General features: G+C 38.7%; 1 protein-coding gene across 1 annotated transcript; it reads right to left on the reverse strand.

The window, feature by feature from the left end:
* Positions 1-320: 320 nt before the first annotated feature.
* wbp1lb (WW domain binding protein 1-like b) lies at positions 321-22,222 on the reverse strand. The gene is made up of 4 exons (XM_036562363.1): positions 21,963-22,222; positions 11,594-11,693; positions 8,957-9,118; positions 321-5,084 (listed from the first exon to the last, which is right to left on the reverse strand). The coding sequence occupies exons 1-4, from the start codon at positions 22,023-22,025 to the stop codon at positions 4,474-4,476; spliced, it is 936 nt and encodes a 311-aa protein (XP_036418256.1). The 5' UTR covers positions 22,026-22,222; the 3' UTR covers positions 321-4,473.
* Positions 22,223-22,791: the final 569 nt, after the last annotated feature.

The raw sequence follows: 22,791 nt of genomic DNA on the forward strand, positions 1-22,791 counted from the left end.
CTATCAGCCCAGCAGACTAATTACACAGTGATACCTGTACAAAACTGAAAGCGATACACTGACCTTACATTCTGCTGGACTTAATGATCATATGATGGGTTTGGTGACTTGTTTTTCTCTGACAGACTACAAAATAAACTGTAAACTTAGATTAATAATTGCCAAAGGGACTGAGCTCAATAAACACACATTACTCAAAGCTGCCCTCTAGAGGCAGAGCTGCAGCAGTGCACTCGGAAAGCAGCATTCATAATGTAGCATGCATGCAATCAACTTTTCAGGTATTATGGGACTCAGATTATAACAAGACACGAGCAGTCTATATTTCTTATGTCCATAATTTATTTGAAATGGGTTGTACATGTGTTATTTATTAAGACCATAAGAAGACCACCTTCAAAGTTACACTTTCTTCTCAAGTTTGAGTATGCTAGTGGGTGTAGTGTTTGGGAGTATAATCTTATGTCAACAGCATTTTTGGAGTGACCCAACTGACCCAACATTCTCTCCACGTTCTAATACTTTATATTGTTCCAGAATTACAGTGACAAGCCAAATTAATTAGAGTGATCAGGGTGTGGGGTCATTCTAGAACAGTGTGGATGGATTAGAACATTTTTGAACAGTGTGGAGAGGCAGAATATTCTAGAACAGTTTGAATGTGCAGAGAACATTCTAGAACAGTGTGAAGTGGGGATAACATTCTAGAACAGTGTGAATGTGTAGAGAACGTTCTAGAACAGTGTAAACAGATAAGAAAATTTTATAACAGAACAGTGTGGATGGGCAGAATATTCTTGAACAGCAGGAAGGTGCAGACAACATTCTAGAACGGTGTGAATAGGGGATAACATTCTAGAACAGTGTGAATGTATAGAGAACATTCTAGAACAGTACAAACGGATAAGAGCATTTTATAACAGTTAGAACAGTGTGGATGGGCAGAATATCCTTGAACAGCATAAAGGTGCAGACAACATTCTAGAACAGTGTGAATGGGGGGGGGTAACACTTTGGCACAGTGTGAATGGGTAGAGAACATTCTAGAACTGTGTGATTGGCAGAATATTCTATAATAGTGTGAAATGGGGGAGAACACTTTAGAACATCCTGAATGAGCAGAGAACTTTTTAGAACAGTGTAAATGGGAAAAACATTCCAGAACATGGTGAATAGGGAGAGAGCATTCTAGAACAGTGTGATTTAGGAAGACAATGTAGAACAACATCCTCTATGAAGTAAAACATTCTAGAGCATGTCTATGGATAGAGAACATTCTAGAACAGTGAGAATGTTCTCCCCCACAGCGTCTAAGCTTTTCTGTGGAGATTATACAAGCTGTGTGTGCATAACTGAACGCCTGGGTCAGCAGTGGAGGCACCTTAAAGTAGCTGAATTCACTCGTTAGAACTAGTGTCTGGATCCCTCGGTCCTCATATTTTGAACCTTGTAAATTGGAACAGCATTTCCATATGAGGACAAGATCACTCAAAGGGACTGAAGTTTAACCACCTGAAGTTTGTTTGAATTTTTGGTTCTAGTTATAGAACAGATTCAGTTGCCTGAGTGTTTAACGCGAAAACAAAGAGCATAATTAAAAACAATCTATTCACTAAGTGTTAAGACAGTAGCTTTGATACTTTTGTTATAAATGTGTTTTTGTGTGCTTTGAGAATTAAGTAGAATTCAGATGTGCAAAACAGGCAGCACAACACCTATAAAGGCACTTTGCTTTCTACTCACTTAATCTAAAGCAGATGTTTACTTCGATTGACAGAATACTCCATTATTTTTCATTCTAATCTCGATTCAATGCATCTGTAATATACAGTCAGTCACCACAGACAGTTCAATGTGTTAGAACAAAAACCATTCACTTAAAAATGTTATAATAGAAGCCAGTTGGCAGGTACTGCAGATGGAGAGAGAGATCAGACGTAGGCAGTATTGCTTTAAAGCAAAGAAGCCTCAGTCATAAAATGTCATTAGTCATTGCTGAGTTACAAATTGGGCCTGACGTACTAAAACTAGCCCTAATAAAGAATTAGCTGAGCAAAATCAGTTAGTATCACTGGAATTGCCAGTGCTGATAGCCATAGTAATGCTGGCTTATCTTACAATCCTCAATCCTAAAAAAGCTGACGCCGTATGTGAAAATCAGACAGATACAGAATGCAGTGATTTGTGAAACTGTTAAATGAAAACAGTACATAGACAAGATATTTAATGTTTTACCTTATCAGCTATGTTTTTTGTTAATGAACACTCATTCTGAAATTGATGCTTGTAACACATGCCAAGAAAGTTAGGACAATTTAAGACTTGGAAAGTTAGGAAATGGTCAAACATCATCTTAAATCGGCGAAGAGCATAAAGGAGCATCCGGAAACGGAAACTAGTCCTTTGTGAGCAAAGATGGGTGAAGGCAGGTCACCTTTGGGCAAAAAAGTGAATAATCCAACAGTTTTAAGAACAGTTGTGCGAATGCAAGGATTTTAGGTATTTCGCCCTTTTACGGTGGGCACAATATCAAAAGATTCAGAATCCAGAGAAATCTCTGTGCGTAAATGGCAACTGAACGCCCATGACCTTCAATCCCTTGGCACTGCATTAAAAACCAGCATGCTTGGATAATGAATATTAGCACATGGGCTCAGGAACATTCTGACCAACAACTGTCAATAAACATTGTTTGTGAATGCACAAATGCAAGTTAAGACTGTACTATGCACAGCAGATGACATAAATTAACAATCTAAGATAAGACTCTTTAATTGCTGTTTGCACAATGTATATAGGATTTCTTGTGCGGATCACTCAACTAAAAGATTAAGGAAAAAAAAAACGTTATGTAAAAAATGTTCAGAAATGCGGCTGACTTTTCTGAAGTGGACTGATACACAGTAGACAGTGGTCTGAGTCAACCTTTCAGTTAACTTTACAGGAGAAGGAAAAAAAAACATACTTTACTTTTAATGTAAGTCAATGGAACCAGACTTTTTTCCAAGTCATTTTAGGCCATTACTTTTGGTCCGTGCTTCATTAAATTTACACACAATGTAAAGGGCAACAGGCATTTTCAGATTGTGTAAAAAAAAACTGAAAATTGGCAAAAATGGAGATTCAAGGTTTTGTTCCTGACAGCAGTGTTGTACTGCCTTCTAGACAACGTCTTTTTCAGGGACGTTCATGCTTATTATAACATGACAATGCCATCAAACACTGCATGTGTTACATGAGCATGGTTGCATAATCAGAGGGTGCAGGTGCTAGACTGGTTTGCCTGCAGTCCTGACCTGTCTCCCACTGAAAGTCTGTTGTGCACTATGAAGAGTAATATACATCAGTGAAGGCCCTGTATGGCTTCACAGCTGACTGCTTGTAATATACAGGAATGCTCAAAAGAGTATTAAGTGTTATTAAAAGGAAAGGTAAGAGGAAAGACACTCTGTTATTGTACACATACAATTAAATTTTGTTTGGTAATTCTCAGAGACCAGCATTAATAGAAAAACAAGGTATGGACTGCGAACACCAAGCCAAAGTGTCTGCATGCGCCACCATCTTCCAAGATGAAGTAACGCAGTGGTAAACATGCTCCTGTCCCAAAAATTTTGAAACGTGTTGCAGTCATCAAATTTGGAATGAATGTATATTTACAAAAAACAGTAACGTTCATAAGGTAAAACATCAGATATCATGTTTTCTGTTTTCAATTTAACACAGATTAAACTGAATTTTTACTGCTTTCTGTTTTTGTTAGCATTTCACACACTACTGTCCTGACGTTTTTGCAATTGAGATTTGCACATATGCGATTTGCTATATATTAAACATAACACTTCTACTGATGTCTTGGTAAAAGTCTTACCAGCAGTTGTGTGATCTCACCTGAGAGTCAGTTCATTAGCTCAGATTTAAGTCACTGTCCATTTTTTGGTATATTTTCACAGAGAAAGTTGCCCATGACGGACACCAGGCAACAAATAATCTCAGAGAGAAATCAAAGTAAAGATGCAGACCTGCAGCCTCCAATTACACCCTTGATATGTTACGACTGCTGAAGAAATGTGGTTACACACATCAACCAAAGCTGTCATAATGAAAGTAGGCACCTTATAAGACTTAAGTCTGATTGTCAGTATGCTTATACACATATATAGACTGTTCAAATAAGAAGAGAGACATAGACATAGCCCAGTTTTAGTAAGTGTCTAGTAAGTCTTCTTTCTAGCGAGACTTTTTTCTTGCAAGTCTTTCTCTCTGTCAAGTTCATCACCCCAGCAAGACCTCCCTCTTATAAGTCTATCTTGTGAGTTTTAATTTTTAGCAACAGTTCTCTCTAGCAAGTCTTTCCTCTAGCAAGTTCTTCTCTCCAGCAAGTCTTCTCTCTAAAGGTTCTTCTCTCTAGTAAGTCTTTATCTCTAGCAAATTTCCTGTTCTTCACTTCTTCCTCATCTGGTACCATCACCCTCAGCTTTGGGATTCCGTGTCTCCATGGTGAGGCCCATCCAGTTCATTAATGGTTTGCAAATTCAGGCACACTGGATGAGGTGATGCTCCATGCTCCGCCCCCTGCTCCTCATCCCCATAGGAATGGTGGCCACACCCCTCGCAGAATTCCACAAAATCATCTTGGCCTTCCTCGCTCAACAGACCTTCCAACTCTTTGGAACTGTGGCCTCTCCCACACACACACACCTCGATCCCAGAGTCCCCGGTGAAGCGACGTCGTCTCCCCGCATTCCTCTCCTTCTCCTCGCCCTCCCTTAGCTGACCCTTCCTGCCCATATCCTGCTTCTCCACACTGGACATCTCCTCCAGGGTCTGGACCTTGCTGTTGTCTTTATGGTGATACACTCCCACTCCGGAGGTGTGGAACTCCTCTATGTTGGCTCTAGAGCACAGTGTCTCTGACACAGGGGGCACTGGAGTGGCTTGTCTGGATGGGCAGTGCGCCTCCTGCTGGTCAGCAGCGGTACATGGTGGGGGTCCAGCATTTAAGGCACTATAAGGGGGAGGTGGGGTAGCAGGACGATTCATCACCTCTTCGTACTCGGGAAGAAGATAGTTGGGCAGAAATCCTGTAAGGAACAGAAAGGCACACATTAAAATTCAACATATAATTTGATCGAAATTATTTCAGTCCTGGCTCAATGAAACAAACAAACAAATTCTGTTGAAAGTGATGCCACATTTGTGTTAGTCTATCTTATGATTTGAATGTGATGATGAAATTACTGTTATGCTTGCAGATTTTTGTTTTGCAAAGAGAAAAACTTGATTCTCCTACTGTAGGACTGCAGGACAACCAATACGGTTTGTGTCTTAGCTTATGGAGAGCAGGGTTTAGGAGAAAGAGAAGGTGCAAATGTTAACAAGATAGCATGAAGGTGACACAACATAAAATAAGGACTGGGATACTGCAGGCATTTCATGAAATCCTTAGTTTTGTTTATACCAGCGAACAGGTACAGTCGTGAAATCATGAAGATCTGCCAGTTGTGCAAGCCTACGCATAGCATTGTTTAATGCAGAAACCTCGTAATTCACTTTATAAACAGCCTTTCATTGTCCGATTATCTAGCATAATGCTAATTTCCACTGGTCTCCTTAAAGAAATTTGTAGTGTTTTTAGTGGCAATGCTGCACAATCACATTTGATGCAAATTCTAGCTTAAACATGGGCACTTCAGACTTCAGGCATACAAGTAAAATTATTGTACACATAAATTGTGTTTCTCAATATTATTGAACCAGCCTGTTAGCCTATTAGCTAACGGCTTACCTTGTCAGTTCAGTTACAGAGAATATAAAGTGCAAACTGGTTAAATAGAGCCTGCAGCATCAACCAGTGATGTTGAACTGGCAAGTCTTCATTTGGGTGCATTTCAAAGACAAGTTTTCAGCAATAACAACAGGCTTCCAGAAATGATGTGGTACTGGAAAATAAATGGTTAGCATCTGGTTTTTAGTATGGACTGCCTACTATTCACAGTTTTTAAAACAGATGTTGAGCTCGTTGAGTCTTAAAGAAGAGTAGGCAGCACCTATACAAGTAAACCAGCCCGCAGGATCAACATTGACAGAGGCTCAAGTTGCCATGTGTATTTTTCTTTAGGTTTTGGGTTTTGTGAGTTTTCCCTGATGCAGTGCCAGTTAAAACAGGTGGGAGCTCGCAGGGTCACAGGATGTTCAGAGTAGGCCGATCGATCCAAAAACAAACAGCTACACTGATAGAGGGGCTTGGTGGGTCACAGGGCTACTGACCTCCTGTTCTGGGTGAGGTCCGCCGAATCAAAAAAAAAAAAAAGAGAGAGAGAGAAAAAAAAAAACACATTCCTGCAATGTCACATGACAACAAGCCCCTCTGAGTAGATGGCTTTCTTCCAGACTGATCTGAGACCAGCTTTCTGTAGACAAGGGGTGGCCAACATAACACATAGGAACGCCTAGGAACCAATCACATACCAATTGAAAGAGGGGGTCATAGAGTTTCTGACTGTCACTGGAAGATGGCTCCCTTCAGTCTGCGAGGAGATGGCGACCCCTGAGCAGAAAGCGTTGTGTGTTCTCCGCTTCAATACGAGTGAATCCGTCATAACTGTGCAACGTGATTTTCATTGGCAGTGAACCTCCAACAGCTCAGAGCGTTCGTCATTGGTTCCACAACACTGGATGATCTCCAAAATCGCACTGAAAGAGCCGTGAGTATAGTGACACCTGACATGCTCAATCGAGTATGGGATGAATTTGACTATCACGCTGATCTGTACTGTACAGCTGGAGGAGGTTCATATTGAGCACTTGTAAAATTACATAACAAACTTTATGTTCACTTAAACTATTTACTATTTACTGCATTGCTCTGTAATGATTTACAAGTGAAATAAATCATTTTGAAATCAAATGAATCTTTTTGAATCACCCTGTACTTATAACCCTTGTTATGTGAATCACTTTATTAATGTAACCCTTTAATGCTGATGCACAAAATTGGCTATTTCAGCCTTTTATCTACTCTTAATGCTATGATTTTGATATGTAAAGAACATTATCTAGCAAAGCTGAAAATTCATAGATTTTGACATGATTAAAAATATACACTTCAATTTACACTTCAGTGGTCTTTTATCACTACTCTGATGAAACAGATAAAAAAGCATTTCCATAACAATATGAACTGCGCTTGTGTGTGAACGCTCATTTAGAACCTACCACAGTACGTACGACGTTAAATGCAGCATGGAGCTTCTTTTATGTAGTAGTAGAAAACAAGGGAGCACACAGAAAGCTCTAATTTCACATAATGATTCATTTGACTGTGACCAACGTGGACATGCATGCGCATCAACGTGGCAGATTTGAACAAGTTAGAGGGGACAAAGACACCTTGATTTCCAGTAATACCACAGCCAACAATGGCCGGGACTACAAGACAGCATAATTGACCTTGTTCTCTCCCTCCTTCTCCCCCTTCACACAGCACAATGCTAGCCAATCCATCTGTGTACAGAATTAGAAGTTGGTGTTCTCCAAGGATGTAGAGGTTTGTGCTAGCTTTCACCATTCCATCTTGGTAGCATCGTGCGATAGGGGGACACCTGACTAAAATAAGGGGAGGAAAAAAAAAAAAACTCATCTGGAACAGGATGTTTACAGGATATGTTTTTTTTTGTCAATTATTCAAGGGCTTATTTGCAGACTGCTGGCTTATGAAATATCATTATTCCAAAAAGCAATACTGTGATAATGAATAACATGCAATATTTTGTGCAACTCTAGACCAGTCCAAGCTCAACCAGTACAGTCTAAATCACAAACCTGGTCTCGTAACAGTATAAATCGACCCTTTCCGAGCCTCTCAAAGGTCAGCTACTTACTCTCCGTAGCGATGGTGTTTGATGTTTAGGTGTCGCAACACTGGTGCAAAAGCATGGCTGGTGCACTCTGTAAACTGGAGCATGTATCCCTGTTACATAATTAAGGCAAGAATGCAATGACAAAGCTGTCATCTGTAACAGGAGGTTTGGAATGGATTTTTGGGGTAAACATTTCAGCAGTAGAGCATCAGACACTGTCCTAAATGCAATTATAACACCAAAAAAGGGCAAACACAAATGATCTGAAATAACAGTGACCTAGCATTAACGTAACTCTTGCTGCTGTGGGGCTACATCTTGTTCTCACAGATACAAGACACAGGCAGAACCAAACTCAGAGTCGGATTGTATGGTATGGCAAGACACAGCAAAGCTGTCTCTAAGTACTTATAAAAGTGAAAGCACTTTTAGCTCACATCAGTATAAGCTGTTTGTTCTGCTTGTAATCACCTAAAAGTGTATGACCTTAGGAGTTTAGAGGTATTGCTGTCTTGATACACATCATATTTACATGAGTTACATTATTTAGTTACTTAAAGTAATACATACATTCTGAGCTCATTTTGTCATTTAATGTAGCTTTAACAAAATACACTGCTTTGTAAAATGACTCTCTTTAGAGTGAAGCAATTAAGACAAATGCAATTAATCATGATTAACTACACAAAATAATGTGATTATCATAAATTATGACAGCCCTAATTTAAATTTAAATATGTATGTACTTATTTACTGTTCACATAATTAGGAAAACATTTAAAGGCAATTACATAACCAACAACACAACTAGTAATTCATTACATTCACATTCAAGATGTTTTGTTTACAGGTTCAAGTGTGCCCATTAAATTATATATGTATATATGTATATATATATATATATATATATATATATATATATATATATATATACACACTCACATACTAGTTTTATCCCATTATCATAAAATATCTCCTCTGTTCAGTAACTCAAATGTGGTGCAGACTGATATTTTAGAATTTGCATTTGCTAATTCATATAAAATTCAGTAATTCATATAAAATGACATCATTTTTTGTTATCAAGTTCTTACTGAAGTAGAACGGCGGTGAAGTGTAGTTGTGAGCCTCTCTGTAGGCGATGAGGTTGATCTCATGCTGCCGCTGTTGCTGCTGCAGTCTGTGTTTGGTGCGACGGTGATGACACACACAGCAGCAGCTTAGGATGAAGATGATGGCCCAGACTAACCAGAACCCTAATAAACAAACAAACGGACTTCAGCACATATAAGCAAAATATGTAAACAGGTATTACATGCCCAATATTTTTCCAACTGTTTTAATGTTAAAAACAAATGGCAAAAGTTTTTGCAGTGAAAAAGAAGTAAACACAACCTCTGCAACACACTTTTTATATTTTATGCAAATGTTAATACACAGGTACTTTATATTTGACTTACTTAACTAATAAAAATAAATAAATAAATAAATAAATAAATAGTACTATGCCAAAGTTCAGACACGGTACCAAGTCAATAAGTTGTGACATCCACTTTGGCAGATATTACAGCTAGCAAACACTTTTTGTGGCCAGCTAGGAGTCTTTCTGTTCTTGTTTTAGGAATTTTCACCAACTCCTCCTTGCAGAACGCTTCTAGTCCTGTGATGTTCATGGGCTGTCTTGCATACTTTAAGATCTAGCCACAGATTTTCAGTGATGTTCAAGTGAGGACACAGCACAGGCCATTCCAACAACTTAAGCTTGCATTTATTGAAGTAGTTCATGGTGGTTTTGAGGTGTGTTTTGGATAATTGTCCTGTTGTAGATGCCAGCCTCTTTTCAGCTTCAGTCTCTTGACTGTGTCACATAATACAAAGCATAAAACATCCACCTTCATGCTTAACAACTGACAAGGTGTTCTTTTCATCAAATGCTCATCATTTTTTTTCTCCAAACATACCTATACTGATTAAGTCAGAGGTCCATTTTAACTTCGTCAGTTTACAGCACTTGTTTCTGAAATTGCTTATTTAAATGTTGTTTAGCAAACCTTAGAGACTGACATTTGTGATGAGGTCACAGGTAAGGTTTCCTTCTGATTTCATGCAGGTCATGTTTGTGCATGCCATACTGCACAGTAAAACAGTGCACCACCACTCCTGCGTGAGCTTAACCTTCCTGCAAATCCTTTGCTGTTATATAGGAGTTTTGCTTTGATACATTTTTATAGCCTGCTTTGTAAGGAATGAGTCAGATCTTTGGCCAGCTGCTTAGAGGAGCTCACGGCTGTTGAATGTTAAGGCTTTTCTACGGTTTGAATAGTCAGAGAAGTAACACTTTATTTGGATAGTCCACATTAGATGCTTTGTAGACATGTAATTTACTTTCAATTTACACTGAACTAAATATCTACTAAATTGACCATCATTTTCTTTAACTCTAATCATGGTCCAAATCCTAACTCTAACCCCACAACCTTTTAGAATCAACCGAGTTTCAACAGATAGTTTGAACATCTGTAGATAATCTACAGGGGACTATAGTGGACTGTCCAAATAAAGTGAGACCGTGAGAGAATTTATTATGCTCTGGAATTGTCATCCACAGACAATGTCTATTGACACCTCTTGACCTGCCTAATGAGTTAACACTGTGCTCTGTGACTTGAAGGGTGTCCAAACCTTTGCACATGCAGCAATTCTCATCATTGAAGGTTTAGCTCATCAAAGCTAAAGTATCTGTGCATTAACATTTGCAAACGACATTTTAAAAATAATTCGCTGCAGAGGTTGCGCTTAATAGAAATAGACAGATGGGTGATGGAAACCCTGTAGAATTTGACAAAACAGGGACTGTGCATGCCAAATATAACATTTCTTTAGTTTTTACTCTTTTGTTCCATTCTGTTAAACGCTACTGTGTGATCTTATTTAGCATCCATTTTGGTAGCATGTTTAAATGTCAGTGCGCAAAATCTTGGTTTTGGCTGTAATTTCAGGACCAGCAATGCTGGGCAGTGTACTGCAAATACACTGCTAAGCCCATTTCTCTGATTACACAGACACTTTTTTTGGAAAGTATGAAATCCCATGAGAAAGACAATGGCATATGCGAACCGACTAAACACAGATTATTGTTTTTGTGTGACATGGGGTGGGGGGCGGGGGTCTTGTCACAACTGTGCTAAAAACAAAAACAAATCCACATTAAACTAAAGCAGTAAAATACGGACAGAGTTGTTGAGTGGGCATGACGACATGGTGTTAATGCTGCATCGATGTGGACTTTGACTGTGTAGTGATAAAGCATAAGCAGTGAGTAACTGTAATCAAGCATGTACCATGTTTGCACAGGCCATATTTTCTATTTTACGCCCCCATCCAAACATCAGATTCAGCAAATGAACAGTAACTGTGTATTAAAATGTGCAGATGTTCGTTCTCTATAGAGGACGTGTTGACTTCTTTTCACTTAATTAATGAAACATATTATTTGGCCAGGGGTGCCCAAACTTTTGCATAAGACTGTATGTGTGGGCAGTCTTACATCAGCAAGCTTCTAAATAGAAATCTGCAGGCAATATTGTTCATCTTTTTATCTTCATCTTATGTGTAAACATTCTTACTTATTCCAAGTAATCTTATCAACATGCTTGCTTTCATCAGGCATTAACGTCTTACATATCACCTTTTTTTTTGTTTTTAGAGAGGCGATGTAATGATTTACTCACACCACAGCTCGTAGTAATAGCTGCAACACTGAGACTCTCCGCAGCAGTGACCCGACTCACACACGTAGCTTTGGTTATTCGCTCCCTCACATCGCTGCACCTGATGAACAAAAAAGTAAACCAAACTCACTAAACACACAACACTATTCAACAGACAACAATATTCAGTACAATATATAATTCAACACATTGCTCAATAGACTACAACGGTGCTCATCATCCCAAGCTGAACTGAGCTTTTTAACACAGAAACATGGCGGTCACACATCAGACCCAAGGCCAGATCTAATGGTGACGATGTATGGAAAGGCTCAAAGACGGACGGCTTTTCTGATGAGGAAATTAAAACAAATGTGAAAGAATTCCAGGACTTACACAACTTAGAGCACTTTCACACCTACTTTGTTTGGTGCAGACCCATCAAATGTTTCTTTAGTTCAGTCTAATTTGACAGGTGTCAACACCAAAAACTGAGAGTCTCAGTTCACTCCCAAATGAACCCTGGTTCAGTTCACTGCTGGTGAGAACATATTTTTTGTGATGGTCAACACCAAACATGGGAAATAAGAATCAGAGCATGTTTTTCTCTTCTTCTAGCAGCAAATCATGCTGCAACAAATGCCTGTTAACATGACACTTTACAGACGCTTAATACAATAATAATACAATACAATAATAGTGAATACTATCACAGTACAGTACAATAATAGTGAAGCAATGCCTTTGATTTTGGCACAGAATGTATTGCATCAATAACCTGATTGGTTATAATCAAATTGGTTAGCCAGTCACAAAGAAGCAGAAATTAAGCAGGCCTTAAACGTCTCTATCATGCAAAGTAGGGGGCTTAAATGGTGGCAAATGTACGAGTAACCGAGTGCTCATACCCTGCAAAAATTTAGCAAACTAACCAATAAACAAGCACTCACTTACACAATACAATATGTCAAAAACCCAAACTCAGTTTGTTTGCTTAAGTCCAAACCAAAGTGTGAAAACAACTTCAAACTTATAACACTTATACAAAGACGTTTCTGGTGTTCTAAGAACAATGGACTGACCACCCCAGTGAATGTGTTTGGGATTATTTGGATCATGAGAAGCAGAAAATGCAACCAACTTCAAAGACTGAACTTTGGGGGTGTGTAAAAAACAGCTCTGCAGATTTCTTTAAAATGCTGAAAGCAAGTCTGATGAAAAGAATGGAAGCTGTAATAAAGGAAATAAAGGTAAAGAGACACACTAAATACTGAAACATTAGAATTAATATATGTAGTTGTTGAGGCTTCTGTGTAATTTTCTGTCAAATATGTTTTCTGCTTATTTTCTGACAATGAAAAATTAATAACTTCAATGGAAATGACACTTTACTTATGTATTAGTCCCTAGGACCCAACAGAAACAGATATTTTGTGATCAATAACACCATCACTCCTATGCTAACAATTAGTAATGTACTAAGTTAAACAGTCAGTGCTTTACTGACTGATATGATTGTCGTCAGCCTTCAATGGTTAATTATCAGATATGACTTATCAACTGACATCTCTTATTGTTTAAGACAATTGAGTTTATATATATATATATATACACACACACATGCGCACACACACACAGTAGTGTGCAGCAGTGGTTTTGTTGGATTCTGTTAATTCAGCACCTCAGTTTATTTATTTATTTTTTTTCCCCACACTATTTGAAAATGCCAACTGCTTTAAACATTGTCATAATCTTGATTATGAATGAATGGCAAGGGTCCTAAAATTTCTTAGAACATTTTTTCCTTTTCAGATAAAGGTTTCTTCTTCTGAGATACAAGGTTATGATATGATATGATATGATATGATACGATATGATATATGATAATGAGAGATGTGCAACATGATCATTTTTGACAATGGAATGTCATTAAATAAAACATACGTATCACTGTGTCACAAAAATCAAACAAAAAGTAAAACACAGCGGCCAAAATGTCTGAGCTATGGCTGGGTATGCTTACGTCTTGGTTAACAGAGTTTACTTATGAGCATGAGCTTCATAGCCCTTAGGGAGCAAATCAGTCACTCATCCCCTGATACTGCAGAACAGACCACACACATTCACACTAAAAGGCAAATCGTTAACTAAAATCTCAGAAGTTGTTGGCAAAACAGCATTGAATCGTACTGCCAAAAATTCAATGTTGGCTCACCAAATCAAAACACAAATACCTGCTGCGTAGAAGCTCACTAAATCATTAGACTTCTCTTCTTCCACAGTGCTTTAACTATGCTACTAACAAGAAACAACTAGAATCCCAGATAAACGAATACTGTTAGTGATACAATAGCAAAAGACAGTACTTACAAACCAACAACCTCACAGTGGATCTAAATCTGCTGTCTACTGCAAGATTGTGCAACGTATCTTTGTTGAAGTATGCTTCCAAGTCAGAAATAACCTGTTAAACGTAAAAGTCACAAGAAACCTTTAAAAACAAAGGTTCCTAGAAAAAAAATAGCATAAATAAAAGCAGCCCTTCATCAGGTAGGCAGAAAAGGCATTAGGTTCTACGCTGTGGTTAATGATTAAATTATAATGCTGATTCAGCTCACCACCATTCTTACTGGCACCTGTAGCAGAGACATGCTAGGCTAGCGTTAGTCCGTCCAATGCAGGTCCTTTCAAGCAAAGGGTCAGTGTGCCAGTAATGGACCCAGAGGGAAACACATACTCACTTGCAAACCCACCCCCCTTTTTCTCACCTCTCTCTCTCTCTTGCTCTCTCAGGCCAAATAAGGGACCAGGATTGAGAGGAGGTCAGAGGAGAAAGTGGGATGAATTTTAATGACCTCTGTATTCTGTATAGTGTATACACTATTCACACTCTTGTCAACAGAAGTGTCTTTATGTAATAATAATGTGTGTAATGTAATAAAAGTATATATATATATATATATATATATATATATATATATATATATATATATATATATATATATACACACACACACACACACACACACACACATAAGAAATGTAACGGTTCACCCCTTCCACAGGTCAACTCTATTCAGTCTTTGGTTTCTGGGCCAAGGATCAGTTTGTATAACGGAGAATTAAATTAATCACATAAAAAACTCCTCTCTTACAAAATTGCTGTAAAATGAAGTGGAAAAACAAGCTAAATAAATGTAAATATCAGCAAGTAGAACAAAAAATAAAAATGTGAACATCAAGTCAAATAAATCTATCACTCTGTTTTAAGTATCAAGAGAGTAGCTGGTAGAGCAACTTCAGATGTCCAGATATTCATAATTGAAATGAAGTGAGCCTTAATCAGCTGTTATTAAATAAATAATTATTTTTTCATGAGGGATTCATTTTTCTTAGAATAAATTGACTTCAATTAAAGGTTGGACTTTTTCGGTGTGAGATTGAGTTAATTCACTAAAAGGTCAATTTCTTACAACCCTTTTTACTCATCTTTACCAGGGGAACACATTTCATGTTTAACTTTTTCATGTTTCATGTTAAATTCAGTGAATAAACAGGAACTGTATATTAAAGTGTGCAAGGTGTGTCTTCTGTTCTCTGGAGCTTCCTTAAAAAGTTTTTCTGACCAATACTGTGACTTTAATTTAAATCACGATTTCTTTTTTAATAAATTAAGATAAGGGCCTGTTTTTTTGTCCACAACAAGCAGCTTATCCACTTTTTTTCTGGCTTGAAGCTCAAACACTGAACCTTTAGTGTGCCGGACTGTCAGTTAGTTGTGGTTATGTACACAGCACATGGGTGCTTGGATGTTTGGATGGATGTTATTGGGATAAACTTCTCCACTTAATACTTGTAAAGAAAGTTGTTGTTGACACAGGCTATACTAAAAATGGCAGCTCTTGTGAATTGGAAATTGCAGTCTTTTAAACTGCAATTTCAAAATAAAAACTAATCTTTCAGCCCTAGCTCTAGTTAAATCACCAACATACCAAATATCTCATCTCACTTTGAATTCCAAACCTCATCAAGTAACAGATGAAGGAACTTAATGTTCTGTTCCTGAAGTCCACTGCCACCGCTGTACTGTTCCCACTCCCTCTACACACGCACATGTGCTCCAAGCTAGCACTCTTTATTTAGAAATGTGTCACTTTTTGGTGGTTTCGTCTGTCCATACAATGCCAGCCAGCCACTGTTTACACAATACGGACCTGACTACAAGTGCAAGTGCAAAGGCCTTGCAGCACGTACACGATGTGAATCCACCAAACCACGTTCTCTCTGATAAAAACGAGAAATCCAAAAGGTTCCCTGACTCAACAGGTCACATCTGTAGTCACAGTGCTGCATACTGACCATGAACCCCACCTTGAGAACATTCTTTTTGTTCTAGTCCAACTTTCCTCCTCAAAACATGTCAATCACGTTCACATGACCAACTGCTATAAGAGCATGAAAAGCCTCTGCATGAAGCACGAGCGGGGGTCGGCAAACTGGGCTTTGATTTCCTCCCCTCTGTAATAGTGTAAAGACAATTAAAGGAATAGTCAGGCAGAACAAATGTGTTTATACAGTTTTCCCATTAATCTGAAAAGTAGTCCATCAGCCAAGACATGTTTTTGTGCCTGAAGTTTATTCTTTAGTTTCGCACTGGAGCTACGAAGCTAATACAGCTACAAAACAGCCAAACGCACAGAGGGTTCAATATGGCCGATATTACTGTTTTTGGCTAACATATTGTGTCCATTTTTGTAGATAACAATGTGTTAAACAATATCGGAAACCACAAGCGAGTACAGTTGTATGCAAAAGTTTGGGCACTCCTGGTCAAATGTTTTGTTGATTTTCTAAGAATACATTGTAATTAATACCGTTTTATTTGTTGCGTTTAATATATTGGTGGAAAATTAAAACTTAAAATGAGGCTTGTGCAAAAGTTGCAGCACGTTTTCTATTTATATTTATATTTATTCCAATATGTTACACTTAGCAAATGAACAGAAATTGTGCACTGAAATTTGCAGGAAAATGCCATATTTAAGTTTGTTCCATGTAGACAAACTTACAAAATGAATAAAACTTGTAATTTGACCACAAGTCGACTTAGCATCTAATCACGCCACCTCGAGGTTGATGTGTAAAGATTGCTGTGAAGAAGAAGAGAAAGCTTCAACCTAACCTAAACAGGCCCAACTCAAATTTCATTCGGGAACATAACATTTTATTTATAAACATTTTACTTCTAAAAGACTTTCATTTGCTTCTACTGGTCAGTTTTAAGACTGTCAGATATCAGGCATTTATAATTTTAATCAAGCATAGCTGACTGTGTCCCGTTCAGAGTAAAGGCAGGAATAGTGACATGGTGTTCAAATGATGTTTACTGTGTTTGGCTATTTTTTTTCTATATATAATACTGAAAGGTCTACTCATCTACTCATCTACTCATAAATTGAAGAAGCAAACAGACACCAAACATATTTTGGTTGATCGAGCACGCTTGGGTCAAGGGAAAATAGTGTAAATTGGATTGTTTTGCCAAAGTGTTCCTTAACTACACTCTATGATTTACGGATTTGGTGGAAATGTGTAATTCTGCGCAGCATGAGGAAGAACATTTTGTAACATGAGTTACTTTGGACTTCTTCTCTGAGCAGATGAATCTGACTTTTGCGCGAGTGTTGAAAGAGAATTCAAAGAGAACTCAGTCAAAACTTGGTGAAGGATGTGTCCTCTGAGGATGCATTTGAGACCTAAACTGTGAGCCAGACCTTCTTTTTGAGCCTGTAAGTAATACTTAAAGACGTATAACGTGGTCGACCTGACGCCCCTGACTCCTAAATGACAAGTTCTGGCTTTACAGGGCGACTCGCAGAAGCACATTCATACCATATTTTAGCATGTTTTTCCTCCTGGCTCAGTAATGCCACTTCTTTCAGTTAAAAAAAAAATCTTATACAGTGCAACTTTAATCTGAATGCAATAAAAAAGCCCAAAAAAGCCGACCACATTTCTCATGTATAGGATTCTTTCAAAGATCTTCTGGAACAATCCACCCTTTTCTGTGGCTTTTAGATTTCAACCAGGTTCAGTTACATCGTCATAAAATGTCATTAGAAAATTAATGAAACCCTAATTATAATGAGAAGGTGCTGAAAACTGCAGACAACATGAACCAGTGCAATGTCATCGCTTGACTGACTAACATTGTTTTATGCAGCCAATCTACGGGAGTTTCAGATGCCTGTGACAAAACGTGATACGGCATTAAATGATAATCCCGCACAGAAACGTCTGTTTAACGACGGTAACTTGAAACACTCAACTGAATGGCCCACCTAGTGTACGCTGCACTAATCCACACTTACTTTCAGATAAATCAGTCAATGGGTGATTACGGCAGTGAAATTGGACATTTCAACACTCAAGATAGAGCTTGTAAAAATAATCGCTAGTCTGAATGCAGACTATTTGAAAGAAGCCCAGCTTCACTATAGAATACCACAGTTTGAATGATCACATGTGCAGCCTTTCGTAGCCCAGATTTAGGGACAGTATGTACTACAATGGCTATTTATTCACATTACAGGAAAGTAAAACCAGAACAGACTACAGCTTTAGATTAGAGGTCAACAGACAGTCATGTCCCTGTGCTGTATTGGTAAAAGACACTGGTTGTGTTAGCTTTTCTTTGTGGACTCTATTAGGTTGGGAAATATAGACAAGATATGGCCTGTTACTGATGATCTCTTACACCCATGGACGGATTTAAGGATTTTGCAAATACTTGGGGCTCTATTAAAGGAGAATTCCACTCACTTTTCTAAATTTCTGCCTAATGAAATCATTGAGATGTAAACAAGTCATTCAGACTGGTTTGATGTGAAATGCTCAGTTCTAGAGAAACTTACTGAAAGAGATTTGTTTCACAGTGGTGGTGACAGGAACCAGATGCCTGAAGACTAATGCCTCTAAAAGTTCCCTCACAGACAGTTATTACACAAAATTGTTATGGATACGCTGCCTGATGCCCGAGACTGTGTTTTACTATAGTTCTGCGGTAAGATTTTTAAAATCCATTCATGGTGGAGGGATACATACAGGGTGTTGTAATGCAAAATAGTTCCCAAAGAAAACATTTTTTTTTTCTGATTCAGCACCATTTCATTGTACTCATTACATATAAGAACTCAGAAGACACACATAGGTGACTATGTCTACATGACTACATTTGTGTTAAAGACATTGTTTTAGACCATTAGACCATTTAAGACCAAAGTTGAGTCTAATAGGAATGTCCCTCAGCTCTTTTTCTACTGGACAGGCCTCACTTTAGGCTTAATTAACCTGGCTAAACTCAGAAATCCTGCATTGTTAAACTCTTCCCTGGTTTCTATCACCACAAAGAAATTCAAGTCATGAACTTCCTCTGCAATTTCACATCAAACCCCTCTGGAAGACTTTGTTTCCATATAAACGATCGAATAAGGCAGAAATGAAGAAAAAATATTATCAATATTACATGGAATAGTAAAGTACATCCTGAAGCGCTTTGTTTTTTTTAGTTTTTTACTTCTATTTTGTGCACTTTCCTCATGGCCTCCAGACTTTGATAGGTAACTGCAGTGTATATCATTTACTAGGTGCTTCAGACTGTTTTGAAAGTACAATTTAAAATCTGTAAAAAATAAACAGTAAGTTTCCTTTCTGGAATTCTGCCTGGTTGATGTTTACAATACTGCATTCTCTTTGGTGTAATTTTAAGAGAGGAAAGACATTCTTTTAGCCTAGAGTAACAGCACTCAGGAAGCATGGGGTCATTATCTTCATTAATTCAAACTTGAGTAACATCAGACATTGCGATTTGTTCAGAGAATATCATCATTTAAATTTTAGCAATATTGCCCAGCACTAATGGGGCTCTTGGCAATTGCCTTCCTTTGCCTTGTTAACAGTCCATCCCTGTTTAACCTATTTTGTTGTCATAAATTAATTATTCTCAGAGTCTACACTGATGTGTAAATATAATTCTGTGGCTAAAAAATACTATAGAATAGTCTACAAGCAGATTTGCAGCAGTGTGTTTGACCTACGCCATAACTGGATACATGAATAAACTGGACTGAGCAAGGGCCTAATAGGCCTAATAAATGGCATGTTTCTGTATCTTTTAGTGTAGTTTTCTAAAATCTCCACCCTAAAGAGCATAAAACTGCACCAAAGCTTAGCTCTCCTTTGATCTCCACTCTTACATCTTCCAAAGCCCCCACAGCCAGCATGGGACATAACGGCAACAGAGGGTTTCTCTAACAGGCTGAGAATGCTTAGCAAATCACAGCCCACATGCACATATGCCGGCAAGTAAATTACTTACAGAACTTACACAGTTAACCATTTCATCGCTACTAGAACGCGTGTTACAACTGACTGTTTCTGACCAGTGGTTAAGCTACTTAAGACAAAAATACTGGTGGGGATTTCCTATTCATTGAGAAAACAAACACCTAATTGTGATATCAGCCTCAAACCTGATTTACCACTTAAACAAGAGACATGCCATCTAAGTTCATGAGCTAATGGACCAAGTCCTACACAAAATTCCAGATAGCAGCCGTGTTTTTTCCTAATTCACTGCTTTGCACCATAACCAGTAACATTTTCATTACCTTGAGTTGTGTTAAAGTGAACTATATGTCCAAAATCTTCTTATTCTTATCTCCTTATTAGAGAGTTTGTACCCCCTTTGATGTCGGAACACTGCTGTGAGGATTTGATTGCATTCAGCCACAAGAGAATTAGTGAGGTCAGGTACTGATGTTGGGTGATCAGTTCTGGATCACTTCAGCTCATATCAAAGGTATTGGATGGAGCTTGATCACTCCACAGCCCAACGCATTTGGCACGGTGATCTTAGGATCCTGTGTGGCTGCTTCAGAGCGTCCCATTCTATTGTTAATGCTTTTCTATGGGAATAACACAAGCTGAGTGTGCGCAACTGTGCGCAATCCGTAATAGGTCTTTAAAGAAGCATTTCATATTCAATTTCTTCAAAATGTCTGCATAATTAACTAGGATGCAAACAAAATCATTCAGCTTGGTTTGATGTGAAATGTGCCGTTCTTGTGAAACTTGCAGTCCGAACTGTTCAAAGCAGTGGTGGTGATGGGAACCAGACGTCTCAAGAGTTTAATGCCACTCAAAGCTCCATCGCCTATCAAGTCCTTACATGAAATGGTTACGAATACACTGCAACATTGTTTTACTATAGTCTTAAGAGAAGACTTTGGCCTTAAACATATTTTTAATCCATTGGTGTTTGAGGGACCTTCAGGGTGTTGTAAGGCAAAACAGTCCACAAAGATTACGTAACTTATTTATTTACGATTTTCCACTATTTCACAATTACATACACAAGCACAGATGTGTAGGTTCCCTTGTCGTCTGTGATGATAAATGATATGACTATTCAAGCTGGCAGTCTTTGGTTCTTGTCGCTCCCACTGTAAAGAAATCAGAGTCTGCAGCCGCACCGATCCACAATAAACCACTTACATTGTTTACATCTCCACCACTGAATTATGCAGATGTGAAAAATGTGAGGAATTCTCCTTTGAAGAGGCTGAATTCACTAATTCACTGTGGACATGCTGTGTACATTTTACCATAAGGCTGCTTTCAGAGTTTGACGTTGGCGACCACCAGACTGCAACAGCCACTAAACAAAGTGGAGTAAAAACTGCCAGGACGGCTAAACCAGCCACAGTAAAACACAACAGGTCCGTTTTTAGTAATAAAGCGCTTAGAGACTGGGTGTGTATCAGCTGTGCTCGCTAAGCAGCCGCTGGTGTTTTCGAAAAACATTTGTTTACGAAAAACAGTTGTTTACAAGGACTCCGCTGTACAACTTCCGTGACTTGGCGCATGTCACGTTAGCTCGCAGGCTAGCTACAGTGATATCCCACAGCTGTTTCAGCGGCTAAAAGGTCAACACGAGTTCAGTCGACCACTTTATTTCGTACCCTGCAATAACTCGAACATATACAGCTATATTCACATTATGTGTTCGAGGCTGAGGTCAGACTTATTCTTCGAATTGTCCCGTTCCACCTTAAATGGTGCAGCCCGAGGCGCCAGAATGTAACTGCTGCACCATTTAAGGTGGAATGGGGCAATTCGAAGAAGCTGCTGGCCACTGAGAAGCTGATTCCAGCCTCGTATCATGTGCCCCCTTGGAAAAAGTCGACTAAAGCTGGCTGAGGCAGCAGAACCTGCGCTGGACCAGCTTGTATACTAAACATGGTGCTCGGCAGAGATTAACGTTAGAGTTTGGCCTGAAGTTCGACATGGAGTAATGGAGCTAGCTAGTCGGTAAGAGACAGTTTCTCACCTCGTCCACGATGATTGTCTCGGTGGGACTGACAGGTCCAGCCAGGTACAGAAACAAGCCCATTCTGCAAAGGCCACCTAGCTACAACATTCACCTGTCAAAACGCCGAGTCTGGTCAAAGCTCAGGCATTTACATACAAAAATAAAGGCGCTCTGTCTGTTCATTACTCGTGTCTGAAGCGCAAAAGGCAACCACATGCGCCACCTTCCTGCTGGTTCATCATTGGACCGCTGTGGGAGGAGTAGCATTGGAGCTACGCGCTGCTCCAGCTGTTACACAAACCGCGGTCACCTCCAGCGCCATGTGCGCAACGTGAGGGGGAACAAGCTGAGAAGCCCCGCCCACAAAAGCGCACTGAGCTGCGATTGGAAGAGAACCGTTCAGCTGGTGCGGGACGGCCAATCAGAGGCGGATGATTTAAATTGTGCAGACTGGTTAGAAAAAAAGTTGCTTTTTTTTTAGGAAAATGTCTAAGGCGAAGGTGTACAGCACCATGCACGAATGAAAAATAATAAAGAAAACAAGGAAATAAATACTATAAAGTAAGTTATTATTAGTAATATATTATTAGGCAGAGGAGTGTTAGCATTGCCTTTAAAGGACATCTACAAAACAAAGTGCAAGTGTTTTGAACGCAAGACAATGTGTATCTAAGGCAGAGATCTACAAGCATGCATAATAAAAGAAAATGAGTAAGCAAGCAAATAACTTAATCAGCTTTAAGCGCAAGAAAAAAACATCTTCCCAAGACAACAAAACAGGACGCATATCTGCAGCAATCAATCAATCGATAGATAATAATAATAATAATAATAATAATCACGTTTT

The sequence above is a fragment of the Colossoma macropomum genome, unplaced genomic scaffold (assembly GCF_904425465.1).
Source record: "Colossoma macropomum unplaced genomic scaffold, Colossoma_macropomum, whole genome shotgun sequence".
In the NCBI taxonomy this organism is placed as follows: Eukaryota; Metazoa; Chordata; class Actinopteri; order Characiformes; family Serrasalmidae; genus Colossoma; species Colossoma macropomum.